At 39.0% G+C, this 20,785-nt stretch overlaps 1 protein-coding gene across 4 annotated transcripts in view; it reads left to right on the top strand.

Moving 5' to 3' along the window:
* LOC147228088 (E3 ubiquitin-protein ligase SMURF2-like) overlaps positions 1-20,785 on the top strand; it is a 69,470-nt gene that overhangs the window by 23,927 nt on the left and 24,758 nt on the right. For 3 of the 4 annotated variants that reach the window (XM_086156306.1, XM_086156305.1, XM_086156303.1), the window contains 9 exons: positions 255-363; positions 7,107-7,240; positions 11,110-11,175; positions 12,660-12,744; positions 13,139-13,222; positions 14,989-15,200; positions 17,760-17,844; positions 19,162-19,320; positions 19,676-19,732. In XM_086156306.1, coding sequence (XP_086012432.1) covers positions 255-363; positions 7,107-7,240; positions 11,110-11,175; positions 12,660-12,744; positions 13,139-13,222; positions 14,989-15,200; positions 17,760-17,844; positions 19,162-19,320; positions 19,676-19,732 — 991 coding nt within the window. The remainder of the gene's footprint in view (positions 1-254; positions 364-7,106; positions 7,241-11,109; positions 11,176-12,659; positions 12,745-13,138; positions 13,223-14,988; positions 15,201-17,759; positions 17,845-19,161; positions 19,321-19,675; positions 19,733-20,785) is intronic. The other variant, XM_086156307.1, reaches the window with a different exon arrangement.

The following is a 20,785-nucleotide window of genomic DNA, read 5'->3' as shown; positions in this document are numbered from 1 at the left end:
CAGGTATAGTGAAATCAAAAACCAGACTTGTAATAAATGGTACGTGTTATTTTTCAAACTTTAGATGGAGACCATTGGGAAGAGTTCTGCATTTGCCGGCATAATTTTCTATGAATGCTGTCAGCCATAACCAATAAGCAAATGCTTGACCCAAGTCATCTGTCAATCTTCCCACAACAGGCATGTTTGTGATTTGTACAGCTGCTAACAAGATATCTTTACTTCTCTTTATCTCCTCTGCTTTGGTTTAACAGGGTTGCCCGATCCTTTTGCCAAAGTTGTGGTGGATGGCTCGGGACAATGCCATTCAACAGATACTGTGAGAAATACATTGGACCCTAAATGGAATCAACATTATGATCTGTAAGCTGGAGTGCTGTAACCTTTTATTTCTCATTAGCAAAAAAATGCATTGTGGCTGAAATGGATTTGAATGAGGTCACAGGCCACCTCAAAGTTGAAACAGTACAGAGAGTATTAATAATGAAACACGACTATGACAAGTATGTGAGGAATGTCGATTGAAGTCACATATTTTCTGCGTGCTGAAATCTGTTAACCTTTTGCAGCTGTATTACATGGGAAAAAAATTCCGAAGACTTGAGATTGTGGACCTTTCACGCCACATTTAGGACCAAAGACATATTCCTATAAGACATTTTGGAAGTAATAACAAAATGTAGGAATTTCTACAATTGCAAACTATCCATTGTGTTTCATTTTCTAAAGTATTTTGCTCAGAATTACTTAGTTACGGTATGTGTTTGTCGGACTTAGTTTTGAATTTGCATGGTCATCTTTCTCTGTTTTGACAACCTATTCGATTTATATTTTTTCCCCATCGCTCTCATATATATATATATATAATATCAGCTTTTTTTTAAATCTTAAAGAATGATCTTAACTAATATTGGCAATGGTAAAAAAAAAGAACAAAACGAAACATTAGAAAACAATTACGGTTTTGCTCAGTATAGTTAAGAACTGTTGTCAAGGTATTCTTTGATGGCCTCAGAGGCTGAGGATCAGCCAACACTGGCATGAAATGACCATTACACTCCACATGTGCCTTCATGAAACTATGTGCATGAGTTAGTGGAAGGAGGAGCTGAGTTGTGAATGTTCTCTGTATTAAGGTCTGTGTTGACAGGCTGTTACAAGCAGTGATCACCCTAAAGGACTCACAGGACCCACTGGCAACCAGATCTAAGCAGTGTAGAGAGATGAGGAGAAAAAGCAATAGTCAAAGGACTAAGAGAAATCATTGCTCTGTACAAGAGGGGGAAATAAGCAATGGAGGAGATTGAAGGAAGACACAAGCAGGAATGAATGATATTCTGCCGACACTGAGGGAGAATAATGTTATAAAGTTAAAATGCGGAGAAGAATAAGTGTCTCAATGCGTTGCCTACCTAAAATTACTCACTAAATTCTGAATAGAAAAATGATTTAGTGGAAACCGCAATTGTGATAGAAATATTTAAGCGATCAGAAGAGCCACTTATTAGTAATTTTGTGTTTTGGAAGACGGAAACTGTCTTCCTACATCTACAGATTACTGTCGAATGTTGTGACCACTTGCCAGAATCCCAATGCTGCTTCAACCCTGTTAATATCAACCACAGATCCCCTCCCTTTTTTTACATAATTTCCTACCCCCTTCTGGATCCTCACCCTCTCAGAGGAGTGTATTCCCTGCCAGCGACCCCTGGCCTCTTCCTCTGATTCAGGAAATGGCTAACATGCCACAGAAAGCAGATGGAGTGTGGGCTTGGTGGATTTCCAGTTCACCACACCCCCATATCCAGCTTCCAGCTTTATAAGGTGGTGTTTATTACTACATCTCCTAGATAGTGCTTTGGATCCAACTATTCATTTATCCTAAATTCATAAATCCCCATAGGCGTAATAGATAAAGATTTGTTTTTAACTTTGAGTCAACATATTTTAACTGTGTCAACGATTTTTTGCAAATGTCATCTGTTGATAACCTTACAGAGGTATAGCTTTGGAACTGTCCTCCCCGTGCTTGTGTTTATAATACATTTCTTTATATTGCTCTTGTTATTGTCACATCTATCCCCTCCCACATCTGCTTAAAAAGCTACATACATATTTAAAGCAAAGCAAAGTAAAGACAAAAATCCTGTAATCCTTACATTGTTCCAACATTCTTGCTTATTGGAATATTATTTCTACCCAGTAATGTACTAGGTGCATTAATGTACTGAGACTTTAAACTGCTCGTGGCCATCCATACGGAAAATTCATTGGCAGTGGTTTCCAAGTTCACTGCGCTCACCACATCTCATATATCACCAGCCCTAGTAATTTATATGGCACACACACCTACAACATAATTAAAAATGTTACAGTCTAATTATCGATCTTTACTGAGAGAACATTTCTTTCTTATTCATTCCTGTCTTAGATGAGTATAACAGAATACTAATTGTTTGCTCTTGGTTTTGTAAAGGGGAAAGATTTTTCTGGTTGTATCTGTCAGTTTTGAGCTTGTTGTGAAGTTGTCAGCTGTAGTGTGGTAATATCTATAATTTGTAGGTTTATTATATCCATGAAGTTAGTAAAACCTTAAGGGAAAAGAAGATGACTGGTCCAATGTGCCCTTAACCTACATAAATTAGCTTAAGTTTTATCATTTTAAAGGCAGAGCTGTTTAACCTAGAGTTTGAAATAGGAAAAAGAAATATGTATATGTATATATATATCATTTTTTACTTTGTGATTTCACAGTGAGATTGTTTTTTTTCTGTGAGAAACAATCCTTTTGATCTAAATTTAGTACAGAGTCCGGAACACTCATCTGATTTTGACCCCTCTGTACTCCTGAGCCACTAATCCTTATTTTTGTTGTTTGTGTAACCACCTAATGAAGTATCAGACGAGGTGGTGTTTTACTTCTATTACCTTTTTTGTTGAGGACTAATTCAAGTTTCAAGCCATCATGGTGACAAGACTTCTTTCTTATGGGCCATTTCAGGTTCAAGAGCACGTTGAAAGTTCATAGTTCGACATGGGTCATGGGACCTTAAAGGATGTTACATTTACTAAATCTCTATATGGAAAACTATACAATTCAAAATAGTAGAACGGGGAAAGTAGAAAAGACTTTATGTGCATTGTCCTTATTTTAACATTTTAATCTTTTACTTCCCTACTACAGCTCAATATAAAGATTAGATTTCACTGGAAGTGGTTATGTGAAACGGTTTGTCATTCAGTTTTGCGTCTTCTTCTCCTTTCGGCTTCTCCCTTCCGGGGTCGCCACAGTGAATCAGCCTTCTCCATCTAACCCTATTCTCTACATCCTCCTCTCTCACACCAACTATCTTCATATCCTCTTACTATGTTCATAAATCTTCTCTTTGGTCTTCCTCTAGACCTCCTGCCTGGCAGCCCCAAGCATCCGTCTACCAATATATTCACTATCCTTCCTTTGCACATGACCGAACCGTCTCAGTCTGGCTTCTCTGACCTTCTCTCCAATACATTTAACATGTGCTGTTTCTCTGATAGATTCATTCCTGATCCTATCCATCCTGGTCACTCCCAAAGAGAACCATAGCATCTTCATCTCTGAAACATCCAGCTCTGCCTCTTTGTCTTTTCGTCATTGTAACTGTTTCTAGGCCGTACAGCATCACTGGTCTCACCACTGTCTTCTACACCTTTCCTTTCATTCAGGTTGATAGCCTTCTATCGCATAGTACCCCTGACACTTTTCTCCACCCATTCCAAGCTCCTTGGACCAGTTTCTTTACCTCTTTTCCACACTCTCTATGCTCTGGTCTGATGTCTCTAAGTACATGAAATTCTCCAACTCCTTGATCTCCACCCCCCGTATGGTATCCATGGTATCATTGTCCATGGAGATTCCTGTCTCCATCGACCATGAGCTCATCCTTCATCTGTCAGCCTGTCCATCACCACTGCAAACAAGAAGGGGCTCAGAGTTGATCCCGGATGGTGTCCCACCTACACCTTGAACTTCTCTGTTACCCCTACAGCACACCTCACCACTGTCTCACAGCTAGCATACATGTCCTGCACCAGTCTAACATACTTCTCTGCCACTCCAGACTTCCTCATACAATACCAGAGTTCCCCTCTTGGAACCCTGTCATAAGCTTTTTCTAGGTCTACAAAAATGCAATGCAGCTTTGTCTGACCTTCTCTGTACTTCTTTATTAGCATTCTCAAAGCAAATACTGCATCTGTAGTACTCTTTCTAGGCATGAAGCCATACTGCTGCTCACAAATGCTCTTCTGCTTTCAGTCTAGCTTCCACTACTCTTTCCCATAAGTTCATTGTATGGCTCATCTACTTTATCCCTCTATAGTTGCCGCAATTCTGCATATCCCCCTTATTCTTAATAATGGGTACCATCACACTTCGTTTCCATTCCTCAGACATCTTCTCACTCTCTAAGATCCTGCTGAATAATCTAGCCAGAAACTCTACCACTTCCTCTCCTTGACACTTCCATACCGCCATAGGTATATCGCCAGGAACAGCTGCCTTTCCACTCTTCATCCTCTTCAATGCCTTCCTCACTTCACTTTTACTAATCTCCGCTACTTTGTGGTCTACAATAGTCCCCTCTTCTACCCTTGCCCCTCATGCATGAGATCTTCGCTCCTAGCATCTGTCAATACGTTTCCCTCTTTCCCTATCCTGGACCTGTTGTACATCCTTTTCCCTCTTTATCTCTCTGTTTCATCAACCTGTATAGATAATTCTGTCTCTCCTTACTGTCCAACCAAGCATACAAGTAATTGTATACCCTTTGTTCTGCCTTTGCTACCTCTATCTTTACCTTACGCTGTATCTCCCTATACTCTATCTGTTCTCTACAGTCTCCTCAGTGTCCCACTTTGTCTTTGCCAACTGCTTTCTCTGTATATACTTCTGCACTTCCTAATTCCACCACCAAGTCTCCTTATCTATTGTCTTTCCAGATGATACACCATGTATTCTCCTACCTGTCTCCCTGATAACATTAGCTGCTGTTGTCCAGTCATCTGGAAGCTCTCCCTGAACACCCAGAGCCTTTCTCAACGCCTCCCTGAAAACCATGCAACACTTCTCCCTTTTTAGCTTCCACCACTTTGTCCTCTGCTCTGCTATTGTTCTCTTGATCTTCCTTGTCACCAGAGTCATCCTACAAACCACCATTCTATGCTGTTTGGCTACACTCACCTACAACTACTTTGTAGTCACTGATCTCTTTCAGGTCACCTTGTCTATACAAGATGTAGTCTACCTGGGTGCTCCTATCTCAGCTCTTATAAGTTACCCTATGTTCCTGTCTTTCTGGAAAAAAGTGTTCACCACAGCCACTTCCATCCTTTTTGCAAAATCTACCACCATCTCTCCCTCTGTGTTCCAATCCTGGATACCAAATCTGTCCATCACTTCTTCATCCCCTCTATTGCCTGCACCAAAATGTTCACTGAAGTCTGTACTCTCTCATCTCTGGGTATTTTCTGCATCACTTTATCTAAATCATTCCAGAACTTCTCCTTCTCCTCGAACTTACATTCCACTTGTTGGGCATAGCCACAAACAACATTGAACATCACACCTTCATTTTCCAGTTTCAGACTTATAAGTCTATCTGACGTTCTTATCACCTTCAGAACATACCTAACCAACTTATCCTTGAAAATAACTCCTACTCCATCTATTCCTGTCAGTACCATGATAATACAACTGAAAACCTGCTTCTAGCCTTACTACCTTTCCCCCTGGTCTCCTGGACACATAGTATATCCACCTTCCTCCTCCGCATCTTGTCGACCAACTCTAGCTTTTCCTGTCATAGCTGATATTCAAAGTCCCTACTCTCAGTCCCAGACTCTTGCCTTTACTCTTCTCTCTCTCTGCATCCAAACACGCCCTCTTCCTCTCCTTCAACCCACATTAGCTCACTTTCCACCGGTACGCTGTAGGTCGTTGTTATCTGGGCCTCGACTGATCCGGTATGAGATTATTGGGTTTGATTCGCATGTTTGGTTTTGGCAAACGTCTCACACCGGATGCCCTTCCTGACGCAACCCTCTGCATTTATCCAGGCTTGAGACCGGCTCAGGGAGACCCTGGCCTGTGCCGCCCTGAGGCTGCATTGTCATCCAGTATTGTGTAGTAGAGAGAAACAATATTTTTTAGTACCTGTGACCTCATTTTTTTCTCACATTCACTCCAAGATGGTTTGATACATGTATACCCCTGGATCACATTCCCGTGCTAATCTCCCAACACCACTGTGAGAAGAGAGGAGCGAGAGATTAAATTTAGAACACAATGATGTTCTCCGAGGGACAATTTGCAGAATAGCAACCAAAATCCTGTGACCGACCTAAAACACGGGAGCACATAGCCTCATGCATTTTGGATTTTTATTTGGGATCAGGAGGAAATGTTTTGTAAAATCGTTCTGCTCATCCGATCATCCCAAATTTTCTAAAGTTATGTATGAGCCCACCTTCAGAAAGCTGTTTGACAAATAATTCTTTTAAGACCTTTTCTCTACTTGTTTTATCAGCGCTTCTGTACTATTTAATTTGACCTACTTTCAATTAATTGTTTTGGAAACAAACTTAAGCAGCTGGAATGAGACTTTGATATATCACATATATAATATTATCACAAATTCCTGGACAAAAGCAGAACTAAGGTACTAGCCTTAGTAGTTGCATTCTGACGAAATTTTAGGCTGAAACATAAGTCATTGGACTCTTACAGAGATTCTTGGCGTTAGTAATTTCTTTTTAGTCCAAGTATCATATCTATAATGCTTGCGTGTATGCTGGTAAATCAAAATGCATTTTCAAATCTGCTAATCTACCCTTTTTTTTTATTAATGCCTGAGTAGTATTTCTTTTTTTTTTTTTTGCTCATTTCATTCAGCTATTTTTCAAGGATATTTCGCTAATGATTTGGGTTAATGTCTATACTATCAACTTTTCACTGAATAAAGTGCCCATGTAAAATTCTGTATGTTATTATGTTATTGGTTTCCTACCCATGCCTTTGGCTGTATTGTGATTTTTTTTTTTTTTTTCCTCTGATATATTTCTCATAGCTACATTGGAAAGGCTGATTCAATCACTATAAGTGTTTGGAACCATAAGAAGATCCACAAAAAGCAAGGAGCTGGTTTTCTAGGTTGCGTCCGCCTCCTGTCCAATGCCATCAACAGACTTAAAGATACTGGCTGTAAGTACATGTATACGGTTACAAAATTGTGTTCTTCCTTTGTATGAACAGTCAATGAACACAAGTGAATGAGCTCTGCTTCCATTCATTCATGCCATTCCATGGCTTCCCCTGAGGTGCCAGTCTGGTTTTCAGTGAAGCATGATCGGGATGTGAGACAGAGATTGGACAGAGGCCACGACACAGCCAGCCTCTCTTCACATATGCTGCACATATCCATCGGTACACAGTAACACAGACAAATGCGTGGACCAGACGTAGTGTCTCCAGTAACAGAGACATATTTCATGGCTGGGAACCAGGTTTACTGTCTTCCCTGTACCTTGGTTTATTTGGCTGCTGCAGTGTCTTATTTAGAAAACTGATGATACTTGTGTAACAGACTCAGAAGTGCAACTGTGGCAGTATGCTGCTACTCGAGGCCTTTACTGCTATAAAATTTTTGCAATCATTCCCAGTGTACTCCTTCAAACAACAAATTTCAAAAATGTGACCGCTGTAGATATTTTGTCATAGGAACGCACCTTCCCTCATAATACAACATTGGTACTGCTTAATATAGAATAGCTTAAATGTCTCTGTTAAGGAAACCAAATTTTTCCTGGAAAATATAGCCGTGCATGTGTATCTTGTGTCAATGTTTGGATTCTGTTCCAAAAAGGGGGAGAACATAATGCTGATGACTGAATACACAATGTTTTGACAGAGACAGTCACTCTCCAATTGATACTTCAATTTTTCATAGTTTCTAACTGTTAACAAAAAAAGTCTACATCATACCATTTTAGTTATGTCTGCTTTGTTGGCATAACCAGGGAGTTGATACCGACACATACACTTAACTGTAGTCGGTACTGTCAAATTAACATTCCTTCCACTCACTCGCCCCCCTTTCAATCCAACTCCCAGCCCTTCTTCACACAGACTTCAAGACATGTACCAGAACTACCACAGTGAATTAGATTCACCCTTTTTAATGTATCTAGTTGTGTCCTTGTTTTCATCAGATCTACAGTCACACTCCATTATGTCTCTGTATGGATGTATTTGCTTTGAAAGTCTCTTGTGTTATCCAATGAGGCTGTTATCCTCATTGAAGTGTTTGGATGAAAATTATCTTGACAACCGGTCAATTTATTTCTGTTTTTTTAGATAAATCAAATTTACCGTAAAATGAATTACTGACAGTTGACCCATTGAATGCAGTGTAGATAATTTTTTCTTTAGAAAGATCATTATACATATTAGAATGAAAGCAGTGTTTTTCTTTCTCTTTTTTTTTTGGTCCATTTGACACAATATGTGTGAATACTGAATTGGCTGCGCAAAAATTATGTTTCATATTCATATGAAATTATTTTTACTCACATATTTTGTGGAACTCTTTGAATATGATTTTCGCAACTAAATGTTGTCCAGCCATTCCGAATTTTCAATCCAAAAGCATAAAAGCAAGCATGAAGGGTGCTTTACACTATATTTTGTTGGTTATTCCTGGAATTTAAGGAAGCTATAGTCATCCATTTTTATGATATTAGAATGAAAACAGTGGGGGAATGAAAGTATTTATTTGTAATTTGTCCTGGCTTTGAAATTGAAAATCAATTTCAGTCCATACATTTAGAAAGGAAAAAATCACTCCTTATAACAGTTAGGATACAGTATATAAAAGGGAACATAGTTGATTTACAATAATGAGGGGATCAGAATAAGTTTACCTAACATTTTGCCAATACCTATTCATAATTGTGTACTTGTACCCCCCCCTGACCATTGTCCTTAGTAATGATTTGGGATATCTTCTAGGGGACAGTTTTTTTTTGTTTAACTCAAACAGCACAGTCCTATTCTCCGTAGGAAAACAGCAGCAGTTTCCAACATGTCAACCCAAATATTTCCAAGAATATGGTCTAACTATACTCCCAAAAACTATAGTCAATACTCTTAACAGCAGTTTTGGCTTATAAAGTCTATCTTGTAATCCACCATGAACCTCAATAGCACAAGTCTTGCCACAATAGAGTCTTTTATAACCATGGCAGCCTGGTGCCATATTCTACCTTACTTGGTGTCAAAGGACAAGCTGTTAGATTTGGTCCCAATTTTCAGAGAAAGACATTATAGTCTGTATTCAGGCTCCAGACTTGTCTCTGTGTTTAGCCAGCATGGTAAAAATTATACTTTACCCCCGCCAAACGAATCATGACCTATTACTGGACACTAATTTTCACATAAATCCATTGTCCTTGTCTTGTGTGCCCCAAGAGTCCCGAACAGTGTTCATTCTGTGGTTCACCAAGATGCACAAACAGGCAGACATTAAACGAAGAGCAAAACCTTACTGGAAGTCCCATGATTCCTAGAAGCAGTTTTCATACCCATAGCTCACTTTGTCAGCCAGTACAAACAGAATCTTAGACCCAAACTACTTTGCTTTTTACAGACACATGCACACTGTTTCAAACCAAAGTGAGACACAGTGTGATTCGTTTTGTATTTACTACAAGTCTGTCTGGCGCTTAACTCCACTTCCTGTGGCACAACAGACACATAACTCTCGCCTTTGCCTTACTGATGATTATCCAAAATATCTCATACGGATGATTTGTGTGTACTACTTACAGAATTGTCTAACAGCTCATTATGTTTTGTGATGTCAGTCAGGGTGATCCGGCTGTATATAGTATGTTCGCATTAACAAATAGAATAACAAATAACAAATAGAGTTGTGTGTATTTGATGAAAGGACATACAAAAATGTAATAATTCCACACAGTGACAGTGCTGTTCAGCACCCACCTTACGTGTGCGGATGTAACATGCACATAGACACAAGCTTGTTTAATAGCCTTAAAGAATGATGCAATGAGGGCCTGTGGTTTAAGTGCACCATTTCTCCATTCCCCTCCTATTTAAGAGAAAAATCTGCTTACTATTCAAGCCATGTAAGGCTTAGACGTCCTTGTTTAGTCTAGACACTTATCCGGAACAGATGCTTGCACACAAGTCTGGAAACAGGCTATAGTGTTGGTTAGATCTACTTAGTCCGTACAGATGCACCATATCACATGCACAAAAAAATCATATAGCGGACCAAAGACATAAAAAATATAGCTTAACTTTCAGATAAGTTTCAATGCACTGAGCCCCTTGAGCATCTCTTTGTTTAGCATTTGTCTCTTATCTTCTTCCCATTCTCAGTGTTTTCATGCAAAAAGCAAAGTGTATGGGTGTGGGGCATTTCCAACTTTTGTGGCTTCCTCCCACAGACCTGTAGTGTGGTTAGTTGAAGTGACTAAATTGGCCACTGAGTGGAATGTTTATCTTTATTTGTGATCCCTGTTATCCAGAGATGAACCCAAGTCTCTCTTCCTATATCTGGGATTGGAGTTTTGCGTGACTACGTTGGATGACATGTACTGTAAATGGATTAACAGCCTACACACAAGGCTGGGCTGTTATTTGATGTGTTACTTGTTTCAATTTCCTTGTGCAAGGCAATACTTTTTATTACTAACGGAAAAAGTCTTCAGTTTGGTTTATCTTATTCACCATCGTTGTGTCAATTCAGCAGGGACATGTATTGGCAAATAAAATAACATGTCCATAGTAACAACATGTGACTATACAGATGTGACCGTCTTTGTACTTTTCCCTCACTGAACTATAATCCATTGTAAGGATCGATCGCTCAAGCTGTCCAAGCGGGATCCTCTCACTGGTACCCGAATCAACACACCCACATGAACACACACAGCCCCCCCTGTGGTTCTCTGATGCAGTGCTTTACTTTGTGATTGAATAAAAAAAAAAAAAAAAAAACCCTCTGACATTGTATGTGATTTTCAATGTATTGTATTTTCCTGTAGATCAGAGACTTGACCTGAACAAGCTCGGCCCCAATGACAATGATACTGTCAGAGGACAAATAGTAGGTAAGAAACAGACAGCTTGTCTTTACTTTTGGTTTCCATCCTGTGTGTCAGCAAAAAGAAAGCTATACATACGTTATCGGAATTACTTGATCCCCTATCCTCAAGACAAATCATCATTTCAGGTTACACCGTGAAAGGTTGTAAGGGGAACTGTAAGAAGATACTTTCTGAATCTCTCCCCAGTAGTTGCCTTTGTGGAAAATATCTATTTATTATTTTATTATTATTTTTTTTTTCTAAATTAAATCAGTTTCATTCTTCCCCCCATCTTAATTCTCGAAAAGTAAGTCAAAATGAAAATATAACTAAATACAAATTTTTTTTTTAACAAAGTTTGAACCAATTCAGTCAGATACACTTGTTTCGGTTGGACACAATTCTTATATTCCTAAAATGATAGGTTGTTTGAATAGCTCGTCATGAGAGCAATTAATTGTTTGAGCAAATCTATTTTGGAACCCATCTTACAACAAGAATAACATTTACCACAATATAGCTTGTGTGAATGATAAAAATCAGTACAGTCACATATTATTCTTAGTGTGTCCTTCACAACTTCAAAACCGTGCTGCCTGTAACTTAAAGTAAATAGAATTGGCCTGCATTTCACACTCACCCAATCCAACAAAAACAAAACAGATACTTTGGATCGGTTACATTATGACAAAGGATAGTTTCAAAAGAACATATTATCGTAGTAGTCACATCATTTAATGTTTATATTGGTACTAGCTCAGTATTTATGATGTGGTTTGTGATTGTATTCCACGAGCACACTAATAGCTGATTAATAACTGGAGATCCTCCACAAATCTCAGAGGCTGTGTCTCTTGTGGAACCCCTCATGGGTTGGAATCACAGCCGTGGTGAAAGCTGCCACACTTGGGTGCTGCTGCAATTCAGTTTATTTTGTCAGTGAAATCTTATGCGTAAATCACATGTTGACTAGTGCTCTGATAGCTTAGCTGGATTTGGCTTATTTTACTCTTCTCAGTTTTCTTTCAGGTTCCACAAAGTACTTCCAGACTTTGTTGCACTAAACTTCAGCCAACAACGAAGCTTGTCGAAACATATTGCAGTGGTGAACAAAACATGCTCGAAAAAATTACCTTGAGGTCGACTTAGACGTCCTCAAATTTGTGCGAGACAAATGAGTGGTCAAAAAACAAACTCGTAGTTATTTCTAATATTTGATTATCCACATAGCCGAATTCTCAAAGTCATGGTTATTTTCTATTTGTTGTATCCAGATTCTCTTTGGTTTCTTTTCTATCCCCCCGTGTATATGTCAGAGGACAAAAAGGATAAGACTGCATTTGTTTTTAAGCAGTGTGAGTTTCACTAAAATACACATGCCTGTAGGGGATAAACAGAAAGACCTTTTGTGAAAAAAAAAAACAAAAAAACACAAGCCTTTTGCATATTGGCAAATTTCTTGGAAGAAGTGTGTGATCTATTGTCTTCCTTATCTTGTAACCACATAGTAAGTCTTCAGTCCAGGGATCGAATTGGCACCGGGGGACCAGTGGTGGACTGCAGTCGGCTGTTTGACAATGACTTACCTGATGGGTTGGTATATTTACAGATCTCCTACATCATTAACTATCCTCTTATTTCTTTGATTCTTGTCAGAAGCCTTCGCCTCTCTGAAACTTCATGGATTAAACACTGTAAGAAATTCAAATTTTATGACTAAAAAAGGAAAAATAGTTTAAAGGTAGGAATTAGGCTAAGTTGTGATATCTTTAGATGTGTATCCTTATGTCCTTGATTCTATATTTGTGACTTTATTATGTATGTATTGCTGTCTCATTGACTTCTCCTTGAACGTTTCAGAATAGAATATGTGCGAGAATATTCTGGTCTTTACTTTTGGTTTCACCTCAAATACTGTCATTGCTGAATGTGTTGCGAGTGAAATGGATGATTTTTATTGACCTATTTTAATTTGGATATTAAACAGATGGGAAGAAAGAAGGACCGCCTCCGGAAGAATACAATACCTGAATCACATCACACGTACAACACAATGGGAGAGGCCTACCAGGTAGAACTGCACACAAGCTCGACTTCAATTGTGAACAAGGTTTTCATTTTCTCAGACCCAAAATTAAGGGGACAGACTTGCAGACTTGTAACCTCTACAGTTTTTTCGGGTACCAGGGGGGATCTACCCATTGGCCATTCTGACAATCGTATGCACAGCCAAATACATTTAATAGAAAGTGTACTCAAGATACTAGATAAAAAATGTTCTCCATGTTTCTGATTTTTGATTTTTAATATTGTCTCAATTGTCCCTGCGCCTTTAATGGTAAGCGTGATGGAAATACCAAAAGTGAGACAAATTTTATGCAACACTTCCTCCCTGTAGGACAACAATTATGCGGATTTCATGCACAAGAGACTTGACTTTTGGCAAGAACAGCTAGGGGGTAATTTTCTCAACCTTCGTACTCTACCACAATACACAAATGACCATATAAGCCAGCCAGCCAGCCAGCCAGGTTTTACTTGGCCCCTGATCCTACAGGAACAACTGTCGCCTTCCTTCTTGACCCATATCAGTAGAGCCCTCAAGGGAGTAAGTAAACAAATATACTACCTCCTCCGCCAGTCTTACTACAACATTTGTAGTGGTCCCCAGGCAGCATAGTGGAGTGAGAGAAGACAGGAATTCGGAAAGAAAAGGTTAAGTTGTGGAACACAGGAGGAGGTGAAAGATGATATGTTGGAAGAGGCGGCGGAGTGATTTAGTAAATAGGATCAGGTGAGTTGAAAGGAAGTATAGTTTTTAAGATTGGAAGTGGAGAGAGCCCTGAATATTCAGTGGCAACTGTAGTAAATACCATTTGCAAGTCCTGCTCATGTATAAACGAATACAAATAGCTGAAAATTATAAAAGCTGAATAAAAGAATGTTCAAAATCTTTCTGGCTCCTAACAGATTTCCTTCTCTCTAAACTCAATAGGCTGTGCTCATGACTTTCTCATGAAGAAAATGAATGTAATCAGCTAAATAGAAGTGAGAACTTTTTCGGGGAGGGAATGGAGGTAGATGTTCTACATAAGTGAATGAGTTTGGGAGGAGGAAGCGGAAATGAGAGGGAGGTACTGTGTTGAGGAAAAGGGGGGTTATGGGTTGACAGACAGGGGTCCACGTTTTAAGATAGCCAAGGCGTCAGTAACTCTGGAAAGCCAGACAGCAGTCAGACTTGTAAGAGACATGCAGTAAGTGTCAGTAAGCCGGCCTGTCTGTGTTTGTGTTTGCTTATCTTATATCTACTTTCAACGTCCTGCTCTTAAGTAGCACACAAACACACTAAACATATGACTGGAGGATTATGAGGAACTTTCTGTTTGCAGCTTTGCAACCCATGATCCTTCATATAACAATATTCTTGACCATGACCGTAAAATTTAACTCTTTTTCTCAAGTTCCGGGTCCAACATTTTTTCCCCCCCAACAGTTGCAAAAAATGTAATTCATCAATATCTAAATCGACATCTACCATATCCCACTCATAGAAATGTTTTGAAAACCTTCAAAACTAATGTAAGTTTCATACTGTCTATGAGAACAAAAAGTCTGGCTCCTTACCACTCCTTTCACAAAGTCAACTGGACTTGTAACTCTTTGGAATGAAAACAAATGGTGCTCTTTTTAATACATAGTATACTAATACAAGTAATAAATATTCATGTCGCTAGGATCTGCTGCTTTCGCCTTCATTCGTGCTGAAAAACTGGAATAAAATTTGAACACTTTCCTCTAAACCGCAGTCTGCATGTGAACTCCCTTTTCTTTTTCCAGGCCAGCTTCGGAATACTCCAGCCCCTCAGGGCGTCCACTCAGCTGTGTAGTGGATGAGAACACACCGGTGATGACACCAGTTAATGGGGCAGAGGCCAGTGCGCCACCTGGTGAACAACGGCTTCAGGAGAGGCGGGTTCGATCGCAGCGACACAGAAATTACATGAGTCGAACACACCTGCACACGCCGCCTGACTTGCCCGAGGGTTACGGTACGCGCACAGACATACCTTCGTCAACTTACGAGCCAAACAGGTTTCAGTCTTAGTCCAATTTCAATTTCGATTTCAACCTATAAATCAGAAAAGGCATTCTGATATTGTCATTCGTAAGCTCTCCTTATTTTGAGTGCCGAAAGGTCTGGGAAATGAAGGTGACCAGTGTGTCAATTCGTATCCCGTTACTATTTGGGGATTCTCTGCTTTTGTCCCCACAAGGGTGTATAAAATTCTACATGGTAACTGAAACAGCCAGTTAAATTGTCACCCATCTCACTCTTAATCGGCCTGTGACGTTATTAAACCATCACGCTCAAGACTTTGCATGCTGAGAAATTTTTCCATATGAGACCTTTTTTGGTTGCGAAAGAAACTTGGGAAAGTGCTTCTCGTCAATGGGTGCTCCCCCCTTAAAGGCACCTGAAACTTGGGCAATAACGGAAGAAAATAGGCTTTTGGAGAGGATGGTGTGAAAGCAATAGGGCTTTAGCGGGTTGTTTTTCAGTAGCTGATGAATTGACCATCTGCATTCTTGTGCTCTGTTGCACCAGTGGACATAAGTTATGTAGAAGTTCATCACAACTTTAAATATTTGATAATCAAAAGATGCATATTTATACAAATATTTTTATTGTTAATCTTATATGCTTCATACCAACCCTGTCATTACCATCAATGATTTAAAATGGCGCCATATAGATTTATAATTTGCCAAGCAGTTTTTGCATCCATCATTGGGCTGCTTCCCTGCCCTTTTTTAATTAACATTCATAGTTTAATTCTTCCAAGTGGAAAATGTCAAATATACATTTAGTTTGGTACTCAAGTTGGGCTAAAATATTGATTTAACGATATACTTAAATTTTATTAGTGATAAAGTATATGAACGAACAGCCCACGTGACTTACAAAATGTAATGCAACGTCATAATTGCACGTGTAAGAAGCAAGACATTTGCTCATGCAATGCAAAACTCAAATTCTCTCAACCAATGCAGGAGTTGTGATTTACCCCTGTGAACACATCACCAACCCAAAACAGCTTTTACATATATCCTCATCACATTACACATATCCTTATTTTTGGTTTACTTACCTTCATAGGATGCTTAAATGCATTACATTTTATTGAGACCTAACACGTTCGGTCATGTTTTTCCATTTCAAAAGATTTTTATTCTCTTCACTTTCTTTTTCTCACTGCTTTGTCCTGGTTGTCATTCACTTGCACACCACTCCTCCATTCCATCTGATCATGTACTAACTCCTCTCTTCCCCTTGGGTGGGAATGGTTAGCTCATTGACGGCACCAATGGGTATTGCTCTCTCTTTAATTCATCGAGTCACCTTTACTTACAGGATTCAAACATTTTTGGGGAATAATCCAGACGTACAACTATCATCTTCCAACATTTGCAAGTTTGATTTTTTTTTTTTCAAACCGACTTATCCAGCCAACGATATCTGCATCTGCACAATCTACGATATAGATTATAACAGGGCTGACGTGGCTCAGCAGGGTTAGAGCGGTGATCCTTGGAATCGAACATTCCTGGTTCGATTCCCGCACTTCTCGCCCGCGGAAGTGTTGTCGAGCAAGACATTGAAAGCTGAACGTCTCTCCTGCCGCCGCTAAGTGGCTGCCAACTGCTCATGGCTCATCCGTGATGGGTTAAACGCAGAGAGGAATTTCCCGCAAGGGATTATAAAGTATAATGAAATAAACTTTAAAAAAAAAATCAAATAATTTGTGTGCAACCGTATGCCGATGATTTTGAGTGGCAGTCCTGGAAGTCTGCCACCTTTGAAATGTCCCGCTGTGTCTGAGACCGGCTGAGGTCAGGAAAAGTGAATCACTAATGTTCAACAACTAGTGGGCTTTCTTCCAACACTGAACCCTCTGAACTGCTGGGTGTGGTGAGGGAAAGAGAGGGAATGTGTTGAGGTGGAAAGAGGGATAGGTGGGTAGGAAATTAATTGTGCCAGTAGGAAGTTGGGGTGAGGGGCAGTGATGGATTTGTGGTTAATTGACACACTCATTCCTATGCAGCACATACACTGAGCGCCAGAATTCACGTCCATTCATCCATGAGCTACATACATATTGAAAATAACCCTGTTTTGCCTCTTTGTGCCCAGGGTTATATGTATTTACAGCAAATTGGATTTCTGGTTTTGTTAAGAATGTTTATTGCCATTTATAAGTGAGGGCTGGATGTCTCTAGGCACATATAATATCCTTTAGATGTAATGGCAACCAACAAATTAGAACTAAAACAGTACAAGACATATTGCAGACCATTCCTCACATTTTAAATTCCATATTCACCAAAGACAGGAACTGGTTACATTAGCACCCACATTAAAACTCTGACGTCAACAACGTGGCCTTCGTGTCTCTGTCACATTCATTTCAAAAAGACTCTTTTATACACACTCCTACAATTTTTGTTTTTCTTAGCAGAGCAAAACATATATTTCCGCCCTACTCAACAGTCGCCGTCATATTTTGATTTATTTTTCAATATTTTAATCCCTGCTCTTTCTTTTTTAGAGCAAAGAACAACTCAGCAGGGGCAGGTCTACTTCCTACACACACAGACTGGAGTTAGTACTTGGCATGACCCACGAGTTCCCAGGTAACTTTTGTTTAAATAATTCTTTTTTTGCATATTTTAATCTAATTAATGAGTATTGTTGCTATATTTTTTCATTTTCTAAATAATAATGACTAAAGGTCTTATTTACACCGTGACATATATACAAAGTTGAAAGCAACAAAGCGAACTCAGCTCAGTAGGATGAGCCCTAATATCGATTTTAATGACATTTAATGATGTTTAAAATGTAAGAGAAACAGGATGAAGAAAGAGTTAACTAAACTAATGAGCTGAGTCTGGGCTGGAAGACTACCTTGTCTGACTACATCATGGCCCAATAAATACAATTGTACTCTTTCACCAACTTTTATTAGCCCATTAGCTATTTCACCAGATAATGTAGTAATTCCCATTGCATTACATTTGCATTGATGCTTGCAAAGATGAAACATATGTCACAAAAAAAAAAATTCAACTCGCGGTAGCGACCTTTTGGTTTGGAATTTTTTTTGGCACACGTCGCTGTGTTTTGGCGAGTTCAGCAAGGAGGGTGCTTTGTGTTCTGCCTCAAAGCAATCACAAAACTGATTAATAGATTATCAAACTTACTTAACTAGTTTGAGCAGATATGGGAACAGAATACCACAATAAATACATCGGGCAACAGACATCAGGTCTGTCATGATTGATGCCAATTCTAATTTACAGTCAGTGCAAATAGATGATTATTAATTTTAGAAAATAAAGTTCAATAGAATCAAATTGTTCAGTTCTAATAAATTTAATAATTATAATTTATAATTTTTCTTTGTATTTGCCTGCAACTAAAATGTAGTTCTTCAAGCATCTTCATCATAATACATAATGTATTAACAGCCAATACCAAAGCAAACCGGTCAATGATATACTCTGGTACAAGGACAATAGATTAAATCGTGCCTTTTCTTAATTGTTATACTTTTACGTTGGTATTAGTCCAGTTTAGTGTATTAGTGAGTATCTCACAAATTAAAAAACTAAATGAATGAAGCCAGTTTGGAACTCACAGTATTGCATATGAGAGCCTTTTTTTCTCCTGGAATTTAAAAAAAATTGTTGTTCGATTTAGCAACTTTGACAACAGTTGAGTGAGTCCAGTAGTTATAACATTTTTGGTTTGTCAATATAACAATCAGTAACCTATGGTAGGAAAAATGTTTGTCATTGAATTCCGTCAAATTCCTACTAATTTGTGGTGCTGTTTGGTCAGCGAGCTTGTTCTTTATGTATCATGAATATTTTCTTTAATACAAAACACTAAAAACATAAAAAATGTATTTATCCCACTGTCGCTGATCCTTTTTAATGGTTATTTAGGGACTTAAGCAACGTGAACTGTGAAGAGCTTGGCCCCCTGCCACCAGGCTGGGAGATCAGAAACACAGCAACCGGCCGTGTCTACTTCGTCGACCATAACAATCGAACGACGCAATTCACGGACCCCCGACTCTCTGCAAACCTCCACCTTGTTCTCAAGTAAGTAAAGAAATATTCCCTTCACTTTGGCCACGCGTGGACCATTGCCATGACTTTGTCATTAAAAATGATCTCATCTATTAAATAGAATAATAAAATGAACTCACCAGTAGCAATAGTTTCAGTAAAACAGTCAATGAAGATGTGATTATTGTTTGGCTTTCACTGTAAAACCTGTATTGTTTTTGTACCATTTCCCCTTTCGCCTGTTTCCTCTTCTGCTGCTTGTCATTTTTGTCTCTCCTATACTTTTTTTGTCCTGTCTCTTCTTTTTCATTCTGTCCCCGATGTTCCTCTGCAATCCCTTTTTCTGTCATTCACCCACTTTTCTTTTCTTATGCCCTTCTCCCTCCAGCAGCCCAACTTCAAATGGATCCCGAGGGGCCATGGACAGCCAGAACACCAACCTCAGGTAACTTCCTCAGACAGAGATTTTTTTTTCCCACACATTTTTGCATATCGTTTGCCTCTGCATTTGCATCCATGCACTTACTGTTTGCTGAAAATTACATGCATCTGAACATTGTGGTCTATACGGTGTGTTTCTCCCATATTGTGTGTTTTTTAGCAGGTAGCCAAACAAAGCTTTAATTACATACCCTTTGTTAAATGTCATAGAAAATGTTGGTTGCGATGGTTTTCTGTGACAGAAAGTTAAGTCAATGAGGATGTATATTCGGGTGCGTTCTCTTTTTAACCTTTCTTTATTTAACATTTATGTGAATGTCATTCAAGTTCAGCACATACTCCCAACGTACTCTGTCTGGCTGTCTACATCGAAGGGCTGTGAGTCTGTCTGTGTGGTTGTGTGTGTGTGCGTGCGTGTGTGTGTGTGTGTGTGTGTGTGCGCATGTGTGTGTTAGCTGTTTGTCTCCACTGAAGCTTAGCTAATCCAGCAGAGACCTGAAGAAGCCAAGCCCACTTGGGAAAATAATACTAAACATGTGTTGGCAGAACAGCTGTTAACACAGCAGATGTTTTCCTGTCCTGAGCAATCATCGCCTTAATACTTGTATTTGTTCTTTAATAATTCACAGAAAAGGACAGCAACAAATGTTAGGCATTTTCATTGAAATTGAGCCACATTATCCAGTTGTAATTTGCTACCTATCTTGACTTTTCACAAGGACAGATTTGAGAAAGTCCAAAGCAATATTTTAAAGTTTAAAACTTACAAATTGAACAAGAGATTTTTTTTTTTTTCGAATGAAGCATCCTCTCATTAAAACGCACTCATGAAATCAAAATATCTGAACCTTCTGAGGACAATTAATGTCACAGCATCAGATGTATTCAGTACTGTGTGAGGTAGCAGTCTTGAAATAAGCATCAGTGATTCTTAAGGATATCCAGCTTTTATGTTGGCTTCATTTCAAGCAACAAGGCACAGGAATGAATGAGGGTCCTCCATTGATAGGTTCTGCTATTGGTGTCAGGAAACTTTGCAAGTCACTTTATCTCTTAA

This window comes from Fistularia commersonii, chromosome 12, assembly GCF_037954325.1.
Source record: "Fistularia commersonii isolate RoL2024-O1a breed Wild chromosome 12, RoL_Fcom_v1.0, whole genome shotgun sequence".
In the NCBI taxonomy this organism is placed as follows: domain Eukaryota; kingdom Metazoa; phylum Chordata; class Actinopteri; order Syngnathiformes; family Fistulariidae; genus Fistularia; species Fistularia commersonii.
The sequence above is the reverse complement of the archived record's forward strand: the minus strand, read 5'-3'. Positions and strand labels throughout refer to the sequence as shown.